Consider the following 21,506-nt stretch of genomic DNA (forward strand, 5'->3'; position numbering starts at 1 on the left):
GGCAGCTTTTCAACTTCAGATAATAATCTTTGTTAGTTTTCTTTACGTTGATGTGCTTAAGTAAGAGAGACTTGGAGTCTTCGTCTCTTCTCACTACACCAATGTGAATCGAGAGTAACTCTGTTCAAGTCAGTAAGCCAGATCATGTGTTCTGTGGCCTGCAAATTTGGGGTGTATGTTCATGTATGTGTGTGTGCAAAGGAGGCTTTATAGCACATTTGTGGCTCCCTGATCTTGGGATCACTTTGGCTCCTACAGTAACTTAGTGCAGTTTTAGCCACACACCTCTCCCACAGCCATACATCCTATTGTTTGTTGATCTTTTGATTTTGGATTAATTATTTTGATTACTTAAGAATTCCCAGCACTTTGAGACTTGATAGGTTATTGTCCCAAGGTCATGCCCACTATTAAAATTACTGTTCAGTTGGGAACCCTGATGTGCATGGTTACAACTTTCACACATCGGAAGAACCTTCTGTGTTTGTAATAGTTTTATTAACATAGTGAGAAAAGTTACAAACACTCCAGACCAGCAAGGTGGATAGAGATAATTCAAAATGTGTCTCTGAGCATCCATATATTCACACCGTCCCTTGCAAAAGGACCTGAAGTGTTTGTTATCATCCTCATCATCAGACTCACCATCATTGCCAGTGGTCACCACCCTGGGGTCTCCCAAGAGTTACATCTCCCACACAGGTCAGGATGCAACTTTTATAATGTGTTAAACTGCCACTATGCCTAATGCGTATTCACAGTAGAGGTTTCTCCTCTTTTCCTTATGTGTATTTCCTCACCCTACTAATGTTGGGGTGCCTTTCTCCCATAGGTTACTAGCCTGTTTATTTCAAGCTTGTTAATTACCATGGTACTCTTGTGGTCAGACCTCTGCTGATGTACCTTACTTAAAATATCCCAAGCTGGTATGAATTGGCATCTTGTGGTTACCTGTCAGCAGTTTAGTTATTACTGCATTCTGTCTTGTCTCTTTTATAATCTAGGGTTACTCCTAGTTAACTGTGTGTGCTAAGGCTTTTGGGCCTTATGCTTTGTCACCTAAGCTATTGTTTTACAGGCCTTGTAATGGTTCTGCCTTAACTTAATACCCCGTCTTACTTGGCAAATACCTATCTCTATGGGCTACCCTATACCATGGCCTGGAAAAAGGGAGGCTATGCTGGCTCTGTGGATAGGGCTGTGTGCCAGCTGGGAATTTAGGAGCTGGTAATAATGTCAGCTTTCCAGCTGATTTTTGCCCCCAGAATTAGGGCCAAAGATATGGCATGGTGGATTTACACCAGCATAAAATGGTGTGAGAGGAGAGTCAGGCCCAATGTGTGATTAACTTCTAATTTTTACAAGAGACATTTTTTCACATAGAATTATTCTATCTCCTAATTTTCATTTAAGTAAGTTTGATATTGTTTCTCATATTACTGTCTGACAAAGCAGTAGTACTTTGATCTTTGGTACTTATCTGGATGTTCATTTTTTTGGACAGATGATTCCACAATAAACATGTATGTATTGCATTCAGGGAACAGCGTTTTACAGATACAGGTAATTACGTTCTTCATGCAATCCTATTCGGAGGTATTGAATTTAATTAGGATGTTAACTAGCTTTACTACTTACTTTTTTGCTGTCGCCAGATAGCACACTTCTTTATTTTAAGACGCATTTACCACATTTAAGTTTGTATATGTGTCCAGCAGCATTTGTAGATTGTAAACAACAGCTCAGATAATGATTTTTAATGTACCGGTTAACCGAAATAAAAGCCACAAAACTATTCATCACATACGATAAATGACTGTTCCTTCTAAGTTTGTCAAGAAGATGAATTAAATACTAAAAATATAATGGTAATAGTGCTACAGGGATTGGTAATGTATCATTTTAATGCAGGACATACAGCGTTTCTCACAAAAGGATACATCATCTGTGCAGTTTGAGCCAATACAACTTCCTTCTTCAACCACAAATTTTACAAAAGTTGCTTCCATTGTTTGCAAAGGTACAGTATGTATATTTTATGTATATAATATGATTACATGAGGTACATATCGAGGTACTTATAAGGTACTCTGAAAAGGCTCAAGACAAACTTATCTGTGCAGCGTTGCTCTCTTAAAACATATTGGGCTAGGAGGAGGAAGAATTCTTTGTACTTATTTTATTTCCATCCTATTTTGTATCATTCTGTAACTCTCAGACGTGTGCGCTCTCTCTCCCCACATACACACACCCCTGATCATAGATTCAATACAGGCAATATTAACAGGAAGAGAGAGTGGGTGACTAATAAGATTGTCAGCTGATTGTCAGCATTTATTGCATGTACCTTTTAGGTTTCCTTTAATCATTTGGATGATTCTTTTATTTTAAAAATCTTAAATAGTACACTTTTGTGCTTGGGTGGTACATTTTTATGGCAGTTTTTGTCGGGATAGTTTGAGAGAATTGCCTGAGTCAACAAAGCATGTTTGTGGAAGAGCTAGGGTTAATGTTTAGAAGTTGCTGTTTCCAGTCAGCCCCATGCTCTTACCACTAGGCCATGTCGATGATCTACTGCAGGGGTTCTCAAACCTCATTGCACCATGACCCCCTTCTGACAACCACAATTACTACATGACCCAGGAAGGGGGACTGAAGCCTGAGTCCTGCCATCCAGGGCTGAAGCCCTTGAGGTTTGGCTTTGACCCTGGGTGGTGGGGTTCGGGCTTTGGCTTTGACCCCGGGCTCCAGCAAGTCTAATGCCAGCCCTGGCGACCTCTTTAAAACAGGGTCGTGACCCACTGTTTGAGAACTGCTGATCTACTGCATTATTACTGAAATTCTTATTTAGTTTCCCTGACTCGGATCACTGTTGTCGTGCAAACTTTGTCACTTATGTACTCTGTAGTGCTCTACACATTTTTGTTATGCTTTCACCCTCTTGATCAGTGCTTCCAAATTCTTTCCTCTGCTTCTTATAAAAACATGTGTTTTGTTTTGTTTGTCTGTCTGTTTTGGGAGTGGTGATGGGGACAACAAAATACATTTGCTCAAAGAATTTACTTCATAATGAGTGTGGGACTCATCCTTCTAAGAAAGAGCAGGCAACGAAAGCGGTAGAGGGGTAGAGTGAGTTTTTTATTTTCCCAGGCATGCCTTTTATTTCTTGAGGGTAGCAGCTTGGTTCAGTAGCTAGGGTAGCGGACGGGGAGTAAGGAGACTTGAGCTCTGCCACTGACTCCCTGTTTGATCTTGCACAAATCAGTTTTATGGTCTGATTTTCTGAAGTGCTGAGCACCCATGAATGTCTTAAGTCAATACTCAGCACATCTAAAAATCAGAATATTAACGTTCACATCCCTTGATTTTGCCCTCTGTAAAACAGAGCTGTTGATACAGGCTTTCCTTTGTACAGATCTTTGAAATCCTCACATGAAAAGCATTATTATTACAGAGATTTTATTCAAACATATGTGTTTACTTTTCCTTTATAAAGCTGCATCATGTGACAATGAAATCCATTATACTAGTGATGTGAAGATGAATCCATTAGAAGGCACTACAACAGTAAAAGCATGTCTTTCCCATCCTGTGATGGAAGGGTAAGTTGATTGTGGGATTTTTTTAAACATTCGCTAGAATTGTAAGGAACCTGTAAAATGTGCTCAAATATATGCTGTAGAGTCAAAGCAAGCTAACTTTCTCACTTAATGGTACTAAGCACGAGTGTACAGACTGCTGCCTATTGTTGCTGTGTCTTTCAACAAAATAAAACCCCATGGCATTTCATATAATAGTTTTGTATTTCATACACGTGAACCTTCAAGATTCAGTAAGAAGAAATCTAAACAGTTACGGTCACATAGGCCTGATTTAGAATCTGAGATAAATTTACAGCTCTCTTTTTCCTACTTTAGAGGAACAGTACTGTAATGGAAAACTGGAAATTGAACATATTTTCTAGTCTTGACTCAGTAGTGTTATCACAGCTACCACATTATAAGAGGGAAAGCACTAGGCAGCATTGTACTCTAAAGTAGCGAGACAGAAGTATGACTAGCTATCCATCCCTCTTAGAGTTACTTTGTCTTCTGATCTTTAATATAATAATTTGTTCTTTCTCCAGAGTCCTTAAAAACACTCATTTCCCAACAGTGAAACTTTTATCTGTCTGGCTGTCTGAATGGCTTCCCATGTTCAAGGACCCATGCATTTTTAATCTGTGTTTTTCTACAGGTATTTTGGAGTTGACCCTGCTGCAGCATTATTTCACATAGAGCCACATCATAATACTTCAGGATTTTGGTCTATATGGTTTACAAACAATTTTGATTTTAGCATTGAACTAAATGATGTCTTTGTAGCCAGAGAGACTAAGAACATTTTAAAGGTAAGTTTTATTTTAGAATCCTATAAATGTCTTTTCCTTAATGTAAAAGGGTTCAGTCCTTCAAAATTCTGAGCCAGTTCTTTGGGGAACTGAGTGTCCTCAATTCATATTGAATTTGGTGGGAGTTGGTGAAAAGTGCTGTGTGCCTTTATCAGGCCCCAGAAGACTACAGTCCATTATTTGGTGTGATTGTTTTAGTATATGTTAGAGTAAATCCTGGCTGCAGTGGCAGTCATACATGTGCATTAAAGTACAGAATTTTACCCTGTCATAGTAAATGTTCTCACAATTGCTGCTTATGCTATTGGTACATGTTAGGAGTGAAACTCTCTTCATAGGCTATATTGGAAATCTTTTGGTGAATGGATGAGCTTTGTGCAAAGTTATTAAAGATTTTACAAAAGAGAGGCCTTATTTTTAGAAGTTTAGGCAAAATTTTTCATGTAATTGCTTCATTAGAACAAACAACGCTGATGTGTGCATGCTCAAATGACAAACTAGGCATAGAATTAGCCATTTGTGCACTCAGATCCCAGATTCATCTGTAAAATCACAAAGGTTTCAAAGATAAATTAGGTGTACAAATGCACGTGCCTAGAATTTTTAAAAATCAAATGCAATTGTATTTAAAAAGGTACTTTAGCGTCCTGATAGTTTACCCTCATGACCAATGTTTTTTACGTATGTGTATATAGGAGTTAAGAATTTCATGATAGTAGAAGCAAAACAATTAGGAGCAAATATCACCTTTAGAAATATATAATTCATATCCAAAAGTACACTTAAATAATTCTTGCAGTTTTGATTTTAAAAACCCCCACAATTTTTGACCAATATGATCTGATTGTTTCCTTCTAGATTCTGAACTTCGCTGAACCCTTGACTCTACCTCCAGGCTGTTGGAATGTATTTTCTTTGAAGCTCAGTGTCAAAGACACTGTAATAAATGTATTTTCCAATGTATTTTTGGCTACAAATGTAGGAGTGATGTTTGCAATACCTCTGCGGATTTATTCAACTCTGTCCAAGGTATTGTATTCCACAGACTTGTTTGTATATTGCATACAAAAAACTATGTTAACGTTATTTAGCTGGCAAAAGCAGGTGCTCAAAAGTGGGGAAGTGACAGATTTATGGTTGCCCATGCCACCTTAATACTTCCCTTTGCTATGTCCATATCCTATGCACTGATTGAAGTAGGGGCCCAATGGAAAATAGTATATGATTATGTAATTAAAGATCGTATCATATGTATGCTCAAAGGAGCTTAATTAAGGTTCTGGGGTTTTTAGATCTTACTGTTTCTAGAGCCTAGTAATCTTCATTAATAGATATTAGATTTTTTGGAATAGTAAATCATAGAATAAGGCAGGGGTGGCCAACGTGAGCCTGAGAAGGACCCAGAATTTACCAGTGTACATTGCCAAAGAACCACAGTAATACATCAGCAGCCCCCCATGAGCAGCCAGTGTGTCATAAATATAAAGGGAAGGGTAACCACCTTTCTGTATACAGCGCTATAAAATCCCTCCTGGCCAGAGGCAAAATCCTTTCACCTGTAAGGGGTTAAGAAGCTAAGGTAACCCCACTGGCATCTGACCCAAAATGGCCAATGAGGGGACCAAGATTCTTTCAAATCTGGAGGTGGGGGGAACAAAGGGTCGGTCTGTCTGTGTGATGCTTTTGCCGGAAATCGGATCAGGAATGCAGCCTTATAACTCCTGTAAAGTTAGTAAGTAATCTAGCTAGAAAATGCATTAGATTTTCTTTTGTTTAATGGCTTGTAAAATAAGCTGTGCTGGAGGGAATGTATATTCCTCTTTTTGAGTCTTTTTGTAACTTAAGGTTTTGCCTAGAGGGATTCTCTCTGTTTTGAATCTGATTACCCTGTAAGGTATTTACCATCCTGATTTTACAGAGGTGATTCTTTTACCTTTTCTTTAGTTAAAGTTCTTCTTTTAAGAAGCTGATTGATTTTTCATTGTTCTTAAGATCCAAGGGTTTGGGTCTGTGTTCACCTGTAGCAATTGGTGAGGATTCCTACCAAGCCTTCCCCAGGAAAGAGGGTGTAGGGCTTGGGGGGATATTTTGGGGGACGACTTTTACAAGTGGTCTCTTTCCCTGTTTGTTTAAAATGCTTGGTGGTGGCAGCATACTGTTCAAGGACAAGGAAAAATTTGTACCGTGGGGAAGTTTTGACCTAAGCTGGTAAGAATAAGCTTAGGGGGTCTTTCATGCAGGTCCCCACATCTGTACCCTAGAGTTCAGAGTGGGGAAGGAACCTTGACACAGCACCTCCTGCTCACTGATCAGCGCCTCCCCTCCCGATCAACTGTTTTGTGGTGTGCAGAAGGCTCAGAGGGGAAGAGCGAGGGCATAGAAGGGGAGGGGGCGGGAGGGATGGAGTGGGGGCAAGGCCTGTGGCAGAGCCAGGGGTTGAGCCGTGAGCACCCGCCGATACATTGGAAAGTTGGTGCCTGTAGCTCCAGGCCCGGAGTCGGTGCCTATACAAGGAGCCACATATTAACTTCTGAAGAGCCACATGTGACTCCGGAGCCACAGGTTGGCCACCCCTAGAATAAGGGATGGGAAGGATCTACTGAGTGAGATTTTCAAAGGGAGCTCAATCCAACCTCCATTCATGCAGAATCATACAGCGGTGTATCATTCATCCAAAACAAGGGCTACAACGTTTCAGGCTTTCTGTTCTTGAATAAATTTGATTGATTAAAGTTTTAATGTTCATTAGTTAAATGTATCTAGATTTCTTTTATTTACAGTGTTGCTTTGTCAGATGTTCAAGCATTGTTTTTCTGCAGGGGGATCTCCATTTTGAAGCCGTAGCACATTGTGATATACACTGTTACTTGGGAAAGTCTGATACAGGTAGGTTTATTTTATTTTTAGGCCTCTACTAGCAGTTTGGTAATGTAGAAAAAGTAGCTAAAAATATTTGTATTTGTTACTGGATTTGTAGTACAAATATATATATGGTTAGTACAAGTAAGTTTTATGTCATTTAAGAATATCCTAATTTCTTAAATTGTTGCTCCTCTGCATGGATTTTAGTAATGTGTAGCAAACACAATATTCCAGATTTCTAATTCCTGCTCACAGAACTCAAAAATGCTTAAACCAGTTCTAACTTTCAAAATATATTTTTGACTTTAATGGAATTTGTTTGTTTGAGAAAATTATCAGCAATTGGAAGAGGGGAGCTAAAATGGAAATGATTATTGGCTACTAGCAGGTGCTATAATGTAATTTTGCACCATGTTAGAGATACTGAACTGTGATACGTATATCCCATTGACATCAGTTAAGAGTTCTGTATAAAAATCTGAGATGAAATATAGCCCTAAAATTCCAAATGTAAGATACAGCAAAAAAAAGTCCTACTTGAGTGTTCAAAAGCATGCACAACTAGTTGTACAAATATCCAATTTACACACACGTACCTATTTTTTTTAATAGCTTTCTGTATTGATACCAGTTCTTCAAGTTATGGGGCAGCGTGATAAAGGTAGTAAATGACGTTTTAGTAAAATATGGGAAATCTATTATCATTTTAGCAAATCTGTTTTGGAAAGGGAGTTTGTCTCTGGACCATTCTACGTGGAATGTGGATTCCGAACTTGCAAGTGAGCTTTATGAAAGATGGCAGAAAATAAAACATGGGGAAGCCTGCAGGTTTGTACAAAGACTGTTCACGTTCTTAATTCCAGCAGCTAGTAGTAAATTTCATATTGTATTATAAGAAACAAATTTTGCTGTGCTATAGTAGTATACTTGAAAATAAGAGCAAAAACTTTCAGACTCTGGTGCCTTAAGTTAGTCTTTTCATTAGGTGTTCCGAGATTCAGAGCAGCTAAGCACCTCATCTCCCATTTTAACTCAGTGTCAATAATTGGTTTAAATACCTGAACACTGGATGTAAATAACATTTTGACTGTAGTAACCTCACCACTGCTACTTCACTCTGAAAGAGGACAAAGCATGTGTCACAAGATCAGAGATGGCAGCTGCACAAATCCTCTCTGTCCACAGGTTGAAAAGTAGCCTTTTCAGGGTCAGGAGTTTTCAATAGGTTTTAAGCTCTTTTTTCCTTTGCCTAATGGATGCGACGTATTGGGGACATGGGGAAGGGAAAAGTGTGTGTCTGTGCATGAGCAGTCCTTGTCAAGTTGGTGAAGCATTGACATCAGCCCCTTTCCAGCATGAGAAAATGGAGCTGTACAAGCAGGGGGGAGTCATGTTACAGGTATGAAAACAGAGGAGTAAGGGACAAATAGATTTAAATTGATGGTTAATGCAGGGTCACAGTCTTATGGGCATTATTTTGTTAAAAACTTTTTTTTTTTCCCCAAGAAAAGCTTATCTACCATAACAAAGTGCTCCTGGAAAATTCATGTCCAGAGACTAAACTCAATTTCTTTTGGTTTTAACAAAGCTTTCTGTTTTCACCAATTAAACAGGAGGAATTTTTTGTCTCGCATTGCTCACCAAAAGAAGCCCGAAGAGGAATCATTTGCTTTCTTTTTGCCACGTTTGATTACAGAGCCTGGCCTGACATTAAACTTCAGTGCAACTGCACTTAAGAATAGTATGGTAATGATAACTGTTTTCAAGCTTTATCTAAATGTGTATATTTTTAGCTAGTTTAAATTATTAAGATTCCAGTTCAACATTATTAATACACAGTGTTATATTGTTTTCAAACTGGTTTTGAAAAAGGCTTTTGGAAAACTCCATGCCAGTACATCTCAAAACACCAGTTTCTTATAATCTGATTGGCTCTACGACAGTTTAAATTGTCGAAGTATCTAGTTTAATACATTAACATACATTGAGGATTAAAACAATACACAGTAGATCTCACCTTCTGAAATGTTTATTGAAGCGTTCATTAGCTAGCGTAGAGTAGCTTATTATAAAACTAATGAATAACATGGAACGGTATGTTTGGCTATTCCGTGATCAGGGCTGGTTCTAGGCGCTGGCAAACAGGGCAGTCACCCTGGACACCAGCTTTCAGGGACACTGAACTGTGCCACTCATTTTTTCTCCCTTCCCTCCCGATTAGCTGTTTGTTTTTCTTGACCGCTCGTGGGGCCTGAAAACATTTTCCATGCTGGCCAGCAAAACGTCTAGGGCTGCTCCCGGCTGTGATGATCTTTACTATTAGTGATGTTTATAATTCCATGTTAATCTTTATAACACTGTGCATACATCTTTTAAGAGTGAATATTATGCTTGTGAAATATCCCAGATTGGGACTATCAGGTGATGTATGTCGTCTTGGAACAAGACTGTCCCCAGCAACTCAGTTCTCATTGGGCAACTTTTGGTCACTACTAACCTGGCCTTGGTTAGAACCTATCATATGGAGATGAAAGGCTTCATATGCAAATATTGTTTATTATCTTAATATTCAATTTATGTATGTTAAATTATTAATCAATAGCATGAGCCAGGTAGTCCCCCATCATTCATATTTCTAAGTGAGGAAGAATAGTGTCTTACGCACTTCACCTGTTTCTTTGGGGAAACTTTATTCCTGTCTACCAGCGTGACCTGATACTGAATGGAAATAAAAAGGTAGCCTCTCTTTTTGCATGTGTAGTTCTTCAAGCACTATCATTTGCTTTTGCGCATAAAAACATTGTACACACATGCCCAGCTTTTGCATGTAGTTTTGTGCATGTCAAATTCTAATGTGCAAAAAGAGAAGTCGGGTTGAGACTCCTTTGAAAATGAGGCCAGTATTACCAATGCTGAATTATTTTACCTTGTTTTAAAATTCTAGCACACAAGTATGTAGTTTTAATTTTTTTCCCCCCAAACTGTTTAGGTAAAATATTTTGTGCTGAGAAACCCCTCATCCTTCCCAGTTACGCTACAACTTCTGCCTCTGTCTTACTATCCTGATCCCCAAGCATCACTGAGTCTGCTCAGCAAATGGTAATGAATATAATGTTATCTCAGAATACTGATATTTCTTATTAGTGATCTATTTCTATCTCTTAGCGTTGTTACTCAGCACTTGTTTTAACTTTTTAAAAAAATCATAAGTTACCTGGAGGCATGGTTCCCCATAATCTTAAATCCCATTTTTGATGTTGTATAATCATCACGTCGAATCTACCTTGGTTGTATGTTATATGACTGAATTTGTGGATACAGCTATTATATGATAAACCCCAAGGCATGGATTCAACAAACACATGCCTGCCAGAGTCTGAGCTGGCCTTTTCTGGGGGTTGGGACATAGCCTTACCTCCCCAGGTGAAGGCTAGGAGTCAAAGGGTCTGTAATGGGGGCATGTGACTCAGCATTCGGCCTTCTGGGAGAAATAAAGGCAGCCTGAATTCGGTGAGGGAGAGTTTAGGGACACTCAAAGGAGTAGGAGGGTTATGGGAACTGCTCTACACGAAAGACTCTCTGGTTTAGTCTGCACTTCAAAGGGTTTGCTACTATAGCTGCATTGGCAAAGCCCCCAAATGAAGATGTTGCATATATCAGCAAAACGAGTTCTTTTGTCAGTATAATTAAGTCAACTCTCTGGATGACATATGAGTTCTTTGTCTGGTATAAGCTGTGTGGAGAGGGGCAAGAGATGGGAGAAAGGGACCGACTTGAGTCAGTTTGATTGCTCACTCACATTAGGATTACTCACATTCTTAAAGTTGGGCACCTATTTAAGTACCTTGCTGAGTCAAGGCCCAGATTCTTCTGTAATTGCTTCCTGAACATCACAGTTCTTTTAAATGTATTCAGACTAATATCTGTATTTGTGTGAATTCTAGAAAAAAATGTCCACAAATATTCATTCCAATTTTTTAACAAATGTTCTTTGCATTTGCACCCTTTTTTATTTACTCTCTACAAATTTTCTAGTAAGTGCTGGAAGTAATGTTCCCTAAAGTGATTTAATTTGAGCAAATATTGCAGAATTGCATTGAAAGTGAGTTTTGAATTCATATTTATGAATATTGAACATGAGATGCTTGCTTCTGAGAGCAGTGTTTATCCTCATTGAACAAAAATCTGTTTGGTAAGTTATGTGTCCTTTCCAAACAGCCTGAGTGACAAATATCAAATACTTGCAACTGAATTGTTCACAGACAGATCAAAAATTAGTTGCAACATTTTTTTGCAAATTAAAAATAAATTAGAGAAAACCAAATCTATTCCTGGGGAATTCATGAAGAGAAAGAGGGACAACATTTATTGAATAAATTATTCGTTCTGAATTTTTCACTGATCTGATACTAAATGTTTCCTGAAGATTATATGGGTGGCCAAGGGTGTTCTGCTTTTGTTGTTACATCTTGCTTAGGAATTTCAGTTGTTGATTCTTGTATAAACTTTTATTATAATATTTTACATTGTATGGAGAAAAAATCTGACCTTGCCAAAAGGTCACCTTGTTCTCCGAGGGAGCAGCACATGCATTACAACTAAGTTTCATGGAGTCTATTAATATGCAGATCTTTGTTTCCGTAATATTCCACATCTGCCAAAATGCAATGGTAGAAGTAGTCTTGCCCTAAGAATAAGTGCCAACATATTACAATACTGTAATTTCTCCAAAAATGTATGCAATGATGTTTGACAAACTTGGTTTAAATACTTAAATTCTTGTCTTGATTTATTTAGGTTTGGCACAAATGTGCAAGCTATTAATTTCACAACCACTGAATTTAGGCTCATGAAGGAGTGTGCACACAGGGTAAGATGTCTAATTTTTACAGAAAAAATATCTGACAAATTAGAAAAATAAACATATATTCCTAGCTGCATTATATTTACATTTGCTGCTGAATGCTGTTTATAGAAATTCAATCATGTTTTTTCATTTTGCGTTAGATTCTGTGTTTGACATTCTATCTTTTTCTCGAGTTTGCTTTTCAGGGTTTGTTTTTTTAAATTGGAATCTTTGTGCTTTCAAAAAGGCACTGGGTTCAAATCATATACTAAATTTGTGTTTAGCTTTAATGTTGACCATGTACTTGTGGGGTTCTGCCCTATAGAGCTGGCTATAATTTTATAATAAAAGAAAATTGAATTGGTCTAGTAATTGGAACGGGGGACCAGAAATCTGGATTTCTGATTCCTCATCTCAGGCCCCCAAGTTGCTGAGAGACCTTGGAGAAATCATTTAACTTCTCTGCCTTGGTTTCCATTTTTACTTAGGAGTTGGTTTTCCCCATATACTTCAGAAGTAACTTTTGAAAGGGTGGAAGGAACATTTTTCATATCTTAGTCATTAAGCAAGTATTGAAAAAGAGAACATAGCTGTAACAGTGCATTTATTATTAAAACTGCAGATAGAGTCGTAGCATGAAATCCTGGCCACACTGAAATCAATGGCAAAACTCATATGGACTTCAGCATGACCAGGATTTCACCTAGAGATGTTAAGGCCAGAAGTATGACCTATGGCCTGACGCAGGCCACATAATTTCACTCAGCTATTCTCTATATAAGACGAGGGGCAGATTTTAATTTTTCCTTTTCCCAGTCATTAATTATGTGCGCACAAATTTTGAATGTGTCATAATGTGCCTAAATACTGTGTTTGTGTAACCAGTTGTTATAATCACACCTGGTTACATGCACACAGTTGCATGTATAGAATTATAGGCTATGTTTGCAAATGTGCCCCATATGTTTTTCTTCTCATAAATGTTAGCTGTTAATTGTATGTCTTGTGGTTTGTAATTTTATCTTTCAGTTTATAAAATATTACAAAGCGTAAAAACACTTTGAACCAAAAAAAAAAAAAAAAGATTGGCCAGGTGCGATCTTTAAACTAAAAGCCCGTTTCCTTACTATTGTTTATGTATCTTTTAGTTCTATAGGTGGCTAAATGTTCTTCTCTGTGTCAGAGGAGAGGCCCGGTGCTGGCGTAGAAAGCTTTTAGGTTGTGTTTTGTTTTGTTTTTTTGTTTAGATAGTGAGAGAGAATAAACGATCCTTCCAAAAAAACCCCTAACTTGGTCATATTTCCAGCCTTACTGCATTGGTGGTGGTGGTGGTCTGATGTTAAGGAATTCTCTGTGGTGTGTTTCCAGTAGCTCAAATGATCGTACTAATTGCCAGCAGTCCCTCCATCAATTAAATCAGGTTGTAATGTCCAGTGCTGTGTGCATAATGGGTGCCACATTCTTCTGCACAGTCAGTGCACTGCCACTCTCCCTGCTTTGCAGAGTGATTTGGGGATTCCTTTAATATGAAAGCCACTGTACAAAAATAAATACTTTTTCCATATTAGCAAGTAAAATCTGATTAAAAAAAATAAAATAATACCTTCCTCATAATAATTAAAAAAAATAAAATAATACCTTCCTCATAATAAAAGAAATGCTGTCATGTGAACTTTTGATCAAATAAACAGCTTTATCTGATGGGGTTTATGCTGTCAGATGGGAAATAATTTTCATAAAACAAATAAGCTAAATGGCAGTAATTGCGCCTTACCCAGAGATGTTTTTACACAGTGCTGAGCAGTGATGTAATGTCTGCTTTACTGGGATGGGGTTTTTTAATGTGTTATGCCAAATAAATAAATAAATGCATGTTTGTTTATCAGGATGCACATCAGGAGGACCTTACTAACATGAAATCCAGTTCTGAGGTGCTTCAGTTACATTTACAACCATTGGAAACCCAAAGAGTTGGTGTAGTTTTTACACCAGTTGACTACAAAAGAGTAGCCTCCCTTATATTAATCAGGTAGGCCAGCTTCTGAATTTAACCTAGCTTTTGTAAGCAATAAGTAAACAAATAAGCTTCAAGAAAATAATTTTGCCAAATACTGCAGCAGAGACAAATACACCACATTTCCATTTTAAATACCTCCATTTCACTTTAAGAGATTTTCAGAATCTGATCTACACTTTGCACTTGTGTCCTATGGAAGTGGATACTGTAATAGAGTTCTAATTGAAGTGATTTTTTGTACGTGATAAGCATATTAAAAAACACACAAAAATGTACAGTTCCAGTGGTTGACATTGCAGAATAATACCTTCGATTTCCCATCAGTTTTGTTCCTGTGACTATAGAAGAAGAGGTTTATTAATTTTGTTCTTATCACTAAAACGTGATTTTCATCTAACTCCTTGATGTTAGGAATCCAAATAATGTTAGTAGTGTGATCAAGTAGACTACATTGGCTCTTATGGGACCAATCCAGGGACCCAGAGCCCAGCCTAAATAGCAGGCTGTGTACTGGGATCTCTGCAGGAAGAGAGTGCAGAGAAGGAAGGAATTTTTCCCACCCTTCTCACCAGTTGAAGCAGCTGCTATCCAGTGGCAGACCCTCTAGCTCCCAGCTGCTCCATGTGCACTATCTTGGGGAAGGTCTCCATGGAATTTGGCTCTGCACTGCACAGGGGGTGAAAATCACGTCTGCTCGGAAAGCCTGAATGGGACTTCAGTGGTGCACAGGCCTTGGGCTGACCTGCTGAATGGGCGTGAATTTGATCCACAATGTGCACACTGATTCTGCTGCTGTGTGACCTCTGCAGCTGCTGAGGTGGGAACTGTGATGGACTTGCACCAAGATGGTAATAGAAGTGGGATTGTTTTGCTGAGTTATCTTTTCTGTATCAAGAGCTGATTACATGGTTTTCATGTTATGACAGAAATAACTTGACTGTTCTGGATGTGGTCAACGTAGAAGGCTTTGGAGCCAGAGAATTATTAAAAGTAGGTGGAAGACTGCCAGGTGCAGGAGGATCACTTAGATTTAAGGTACCAGAAGCTACACTCATGGACTGCAGACGACGTGAGTAACAAAAAACAGATCTCTGATCCTGTAACAACGCATTACTATGCTCCATTTAGCTTGTGACTGTAGTGATGCTGGTGTTACACAGAAATAGCATAAAGGGGAAAAATCATAACCTTGATTAGCTGTGATGGCTGAAATGGATTCTGTAAGTTACATGTATTGACATCAACAAAAAAGCCCAGATGGTCAGAGAATCATCTTTTAAAAGCATTTCCATCAAGCATGCCCCCCACTACCTTCCTGTAATTCAGAAATCACCTCCATATATATTAGTGCAGACAGTAGACATAATGATAAAGAACACTTCATGCGTTGAGTAAAAAGCATTTTGGACAATATTTTGGTATCAGTAAAAAGAATGTGGAGCAGCATAGAAATTAATTTGTTTTTTGTTATTTTTTTCCTATCATTAATACTCCTACAGCATTTAATGAAATAGAATTTGTCAAAATAAAACTGGACAGTGCAGTAGTAAAACAGATGCAGATTCTGTTTTGTCATAACACAAGCCTGATGATCTTACAAATTCTGTTGTATGTTACTGCAGAATGCAATTTATCAAATGAAAAATCTAACTCTCAGTTTTGGAACATCGTAAAATAATGTGAACTATAAGCAGTAATTTCTAAAATAATATTAAAAGTAAAATTACTCTCTGTGCTTTGTAGTTACTAAATGCTAATTTTGTTTCCTTTAGAATTGAAAGACAGCAAGCAAATTTTATCTATCACAAAGAATTTCAAAGTGGAGAATATTGGGCCTCTTCCTATAACTGTATCATCTATGAAGATTAATGGGTACAGTTGCCAAGGATATGGGTTTGAAGTGTTAGACTGTCAGGAATTTTTCCTGGCTCAGAACTCTTCGCGGGAGATCAGCATTGTGTAAGCATTGATTGTTAACCAAGAAATTAGTTAATGTAAGTGTGAATTTGAAATGGCAGAAGAACCTCACCTCATTAGTCCACAGAAGAAGCTCAGTCTCTTTTGAATAGACATATAAAGCTCTCCTCTTTTCAGTAATGTTACATTAAAAGCTAGTACTATAGTAAAATTAGATTATTTTTACAAAGCATACTATGGTATTTTTATTACTACACTGTGAAGTATTACTAAATTAAAGTTGAATGGTTGTCAGGACAAATGAACAACATATATTTTCTTTTTTTTTTTTCATTGTTTTATCATTTGTTTGCTGATTTTCTATGCGTATCACAGTCATTAGTACCAGCTAGTCAGGTGCTTCTACCAATACATATTTTAAATATTTTTTCTAATGTCCATGCAAGTGTAACTCAAGATTTTAAAAACAAGGAAAAAGGGATATGATTGTAATGCAGTAATTGTGCGTCTACGTACAGCAAATACAGTGCACTCTCAACTGTCTGTACATTTTAGCATTGTACAAAGAATTTCATTTAGTATTTGTTGATTATCCATTCTCCTTTTCTAGGAGGAAACATCAAAATTAAATAATATCTTATAGTGTATCACATAGAGAATGCCAACACAATTACAGTTGTAAAGCAGGCAGGCAAGTGCTTCTCTTAGGTAGCTGTTAACATCACTACATAAACTGGTCAGCAGGAGGCAATCTTGAAGCAAGCAGCTGTCTCTCATCTTTTTTTCATATTAAATTAGAAGCTGTTTATGATCACTGTTTAGTATTTTTAAATCAATGACATCTTAATAAAACTAAATCTTACTATAGAAAAATAACACTGGCCTCATTTATTTTGTTGACAGGTTTACCCCTGATTTTACTTCTTCGTGGGTAATCCGTGAGCTTACTTTGGTGACTGCTGCTGATGTAGAGTTCCACTTCACACTCAACGTGACCCTTCCTCACCATTTGTTACCCTTGTGTGCAGATGTGGTGCCAGGACCTAGCTGGGAAGAGTCTTTCTGGAGGCTCACAGTTCTCTTTGTTAGGTAATATACTTGCTTCTTGTGCTGTGCACTCCTCACCCAAATTAAAAAGAAAAGAAAATCAATCAAAGATTTATAGTTGCTTTTGGTTCTTTGAGTTACATGTCAGCAGCTGCTACCTTTATATAAAATGTCAGTTTTAGAGAAATGTGTAATGTCATGATGTGTAATTAGGGTCTGATTCAAAGACCTAGGTGCTGAACATAGAGGATGCTCAGGATTTTACAGGATTGGACCTATAACTTTTAAGTTTCTTGGGGAAAGAACATGTCTTCTCCTGCCTGGAAAGTGCCATACACACCTATGGCAGTATTTTATTAGATAACTATAGATGGTTAGCATGGATGCAAATACAAGTTGTTTAAGCTATTAGTAAAGTCATAAATTTTATGGACAGATTCTCTGTTGCATCCAAGTGTTCTAACTTGTGCTAGGTGAATATGAGCCCGATGGGACCATATGTCACTTGGGGATAGTTAGAGCAGAGTAAGCATTAGCCGTTTCCCCTTCCTGCCTCGTTTATGCCCCAGGCATAGGTGCTGGAACTAGGGGTGTGGGGGTGCTACCTCACCCCTTGGCTTGAAGTGATTTCCATCATAGTCAGGGTTTACAGTTTGGTTCAGTGGCTCTCAGCACCCCCACTATACAAATTGTTCCAGCACCTCTGGCCCCAGGAGTCACTTTATCCCACTGAGCACTCCTCCATGCTGTGGAAATACCTAGCAGTAGATGTGGGTGGTTTCTGTCACCACCTGAGCCAGACCAAAAGGAGCTGTATGGACATATAATCTACCCTAAGCATTTCTGGTAGGTTTACATAGGTTTTAACGACATTGTTTTAAAACAAATAAACAGATCCTCTTTTTTTAACATACTTTAGTTTAATGTGGATTTTTGTTAAGAAATTCTGTTGAAGAGGCTGTGGTGGAAAGGTGTCTCAGCGTATGTGCATTAGCTAATTTTGTGTGTCAGATCCTCAGCGGGTTTAAATTGGCTTACCTCTGTTGAAGTGAGTGGATTTATGCCAGTTTACAACAGATAAGCTTCTGGGTCTGTAATTTGTGTTTGTGTGTGCGTTTGTGTGTGCCCACACATACACACACTATTCTACCTTTTATATTGTATAATGTAAGTGAGAAACTGTTCTCAATGTAGGTGATTTCTGGTGCCATTTTCATACAAATCTTTAAATCCTAATAGTTTCACTCTTAGTTTTCAGAATTGATAGGATGTGAATGTAAATGTCATGTTAATACTATAACATGTCAGTGCATGCTTATTCTGTGGCCTGGAAATACAAATTAATTCTGTTTGCATTGTATACAAACTAAAAGTATTTTAGTGAAAAAGCCTGATTAACAGATGCTGCAAGAACATAGCAATAGAGCCATTTTCCATTAGTCTACATATTTTGCTTCCTGATAGTAATAGTATATAGACTACTTCAGGAGGTAGCAAAAAATTACCCATAATTCACCCATGCTATAATATACCATACAGAAAAAATCCTTTGACTTCAAATACTGACCCCAGAAGAATGAAGGTTGATATTTCTAATAAATTTTATGTTAGCATCCACTCTAGAAAGGCATGAGAATTTTTTTTTTTAAGAGATTTTTTTTTCCCCTCTGGGGCCTCCAGAGTGCAATTTGTCTTATCGGTGTCTGTAGTTTAGCTTGTTAGCTGCTTGGGGGAGTGACTCTCTTTTTATTTGTCTCTTGTGTAGCAGTGAGTGCATTATTAGTGCTTATGAAATAATAACACCACAGAATCATAGACATTTGAGTGAGAGGGGATCTAATAGATCATCCTGTCTGTCTTCCTGCAAATACGTGTACATATCCCATATATGTGAAGTACATAGTTTATTACAATATGCCCCGTTCAGCTTGCATTGTTTTGAGATCTCTGCTATATCTAAGCAAAATAAAATATGTCTGTCCTCGTTTAGCTTCAATCTTCAAATTATCTTGTTGTTTTAGGTTTGAATTTTGTTTGTTTTTGTTGTAAAATGAATAGTTTAATTGTTTTGTCATAAAATAATCATAGCTTCCAGAAACTTAAAAATAAAAGAGTAAAAATTATTACTTCTAGAAACTTTTTGTTTGTACCATACCCCATTCCTCCAATTTAATGTTAGGTATCTTTGCGTTTGGAATTTACCAACACATAGTCTGAAAAACAATACTTGCTATGGAATTGATCTGTTTTGTTCATTAGTCTAGAGACATGCATGTAGTGAAACCTGTTGTTTTCTTTTGCAGTTTGTCCCTATTGGGTGTGATTCTAATAGCCTTCCAACAAGCACAGTACATTTTAGCAGAATTCATGAAATCAAGACAGAGACCAAATCCCAGTTCTTCGTCACAGCAAAACAGCAATCCTGTGGATATAATCAGCTCTGATTCCTACAAGTAAACATTCTTCTTCCCCTGAAGTGCTCTCATCTGCACTCTGTTTAACATAGAATAGCCTTTTCTAAATCTTTGTACTATGATATTACTGTGAACTCCTTTAGGAAGATACTGTTCCAAGAAACCTCGTCGTTTCAGTGAGTTTTCAGCATTCTGACAAAATCAGGTGCACTCTGGTGTTTTAATCTGTACAGATGACAGATGAACAAAACTCAGAATAACTACTTTTGTGTATTGTTAGTAATACGTAGATAATGAAATGTAAGGTGGGTAATGTAAACACACTACCTAGCTGCTGTGGTACTGTTACTATGTGATGGGAATTACATGTTCATATTTAACAGTCACAGAAGTTAGAAATGGAAAGCACTTTGTTGGCCATCAGACCTCTGAACCTAGGTCCTAATTCATTCAAGCATTTGAGCGTGTATTGGAGTTGGTCGAAGCACTTAAGCTCATGCTTAAATCACAGTGAAATTGTAATATTTAATTAAATATCAGGGTGCCCAGAGCCTTTGTGTAGGGATCATTGCTATTATTGAAATCTGGATGTGATTAAAAATGCAAATCCCTATGCGGCCAAACAAGATGCACATACCTCGGGCTGACTCCGCTTGGAAACACATTTGTGGGTGCCTTTGGAGACCGTAGGAGCCATGTATGCAATTTGGGTGAGAATTTAATCCATAGCCATTAAGTGAAATCTTTACACTGTGAGCACTCCTTTCTGTTAGGACAGAAGCGGGTAAATTGCCCCTTCCTGAGTTTTATACCGAAAAAAGGTAGAAATCCAGTTCTTATGTTTCATTAATATTTCTCTCTGCCTCTCATTGAATACTTTTTTAAAAGTGTAATTTAATGATGGCTTTATATATATTTAAAAAACACCTTAATTCTTTATTTCATATCCAGGGGCAGCTGCAAGACCTTTATGGATTCCTGTAGCACCTCTGATAAAGGCAAAGGAAAAGGCTTCCTTTCTGTAGGCACTCCATCCAGCCGAAGCCAGAATGCTGCAAAGAGAAGTCCAGCAACCTATAGCCACTCTCAGAAGAAACACAAATGTTCAGTTTACTACAGTAAACAAAAAGCAAACACAATACCTGGCAGTGCCATTACAACTACTGATGAAAAGCAGAATCAGACTGTAGAGAACCAAATCTCGGCACCAAAAGAGGACATTTGCACTGATATTGTTAGTGAGAACTGGCTACACCTAAAATATGAAAATAGCATAAATGTAAACCTGCAGAAGAATTTAACTCTTCCAGGAAACTTTCTGGATAAAGAAGAAAGTGCACTGAAAAACACAGTTCTCATGAAAAATACTTCTTCAGAGTGTGATTTGAAGGAGGATCTTCAAGCATGTATGTTTCCTAAGGAAACTAACCTTAAAACTTCAGAAGATATAACTGAGCTCAAAGAACAGGAGTTCTGTTCTCTGAAGACATCTAAGAAGCTACCCGAAAGTCACTTGTCAAATTCACCTCAGCAACAGCCAGAATTGCAAGATGTTTCCAGGAAAAATAATGGTAATCTTCCATTTATATAATTCATTTTGAAATTTGTCATCTTGGGTGAAAATCTTGGCCCCACTGAAGTCAATGGCAAAACGTTCCTTCACTTAAGTGGGGATAGGATTTCACCCTCTGTGTGAGGATATTTTACTCATGCCTCTTGATTTTGATATGTTTATGCAGATTTGCAAGAAAGAGGATCTGGCCAGAAAAATTCCTTTGTGTTGTAAATCAAAGCTGCGGCTTAGATGCAACTTCAAGGGAAGGTTTGAAACTGAAAGCAAGTTTCATATCATATGGATATGATAAAACTTTAGACTTCACAGTTGCTTCCGTGCGTAAATTCACACCATAATATTTATAAAGGTTAAAACAAAGTTAAGAGACAAACATGTTTTCATCACAGATATGATTAAAATACAGTTTGCCCTTGGTCAGATATTCAAATTATTTAAAT

General features: G+C 37.6%; 1 protein-coding gene across 6 annotated transcripts in view; it reads left to right on the plus strand.

Annotated features, from left to right (window-relative positions):
- The window catches only part of TMEM131L (transmembrane 131 like), a 126,709-nt gene that overhangs the window by 80,164 nt on the left and 25,039 nt on the right, over positions 1-21,506 (plus strand). For 4 of the 6 annotated variants that reach the window (XM_073341401.1, XM_073341402.1, XM_073341405.1 and 1 more), the window contains 17 exons: positions 640-702; positions 1,505-1,563; positions 1,912-2,020; positions 3,497-3,602; positions 4,237-4,390; positions 5,249-5,419; positions 7,210-7,276; positions 7,963-8,080; positions 8,866-8,998; positions 10,242-10,351; positions 12,050-12,122; positions 13,985-14,127; positions 15,042-15,184; positions 15,888-16,074; positions 16,936-17,121; positions 19,383-19,532; positions 20,445-21,064. In XM_073341401.1, coding sequence (XP_073197502.1) covers positions 640-702; positions 1,505-1,563; positions 1,912-2,020; positions 3,497-3,602; positions 4,237-4,390; positions 5,249-5,419; positions 7,210-7,276; positions 7,963-8,080; positions 8,866-8,998; positions 10,242-10,351; positions 12,050-12,122; positions 13,985-14,127; positions 15,042-15,184; positions 15,888-16,074; positions 16,936-17,121; positions 19,383-19,532; positions 20,445-21,064 — 2,592 coding nt within the window. The remainder of the gene's footprint in view (positions 1-639; positions 703-1,504; positions 1,564-1,911; positions 2,021-3,496; positions 3,603-4,236; positions 4,391-5,248; positions 5,420-7,209; positions 7,277-7,962; positions 8,081-8,865; positions 8,999-10,241; positions 10,352-12,049; positions 12,123-13,984; positions 14,128-15,041; positions 15,185-15,887; positions 16,075-16,935; positions 17,122-19,382; positions 19,533-20,444; positions 21,065-21,506) is intronic. The other 2 variants (XM_073341403.1, XM_073341406.1) reach the window with 1 other exon arrangement.

The sequence above is a fragment of the Lepidochelys kempii genome, chromosome 4 (genome assembly GCF_965140265.1).
Source record: "Lepidochelys kempii isolate rLepKem1 chromosome 4, rLepKem1.hap2, whole genome shotgun sequence".
Classification (NCBI taxonomy): Eukaryota; Metazoa; Chordata; order Testudines; family Cheloniidae; genus Lepidochelys; species Lepidochelys kempii.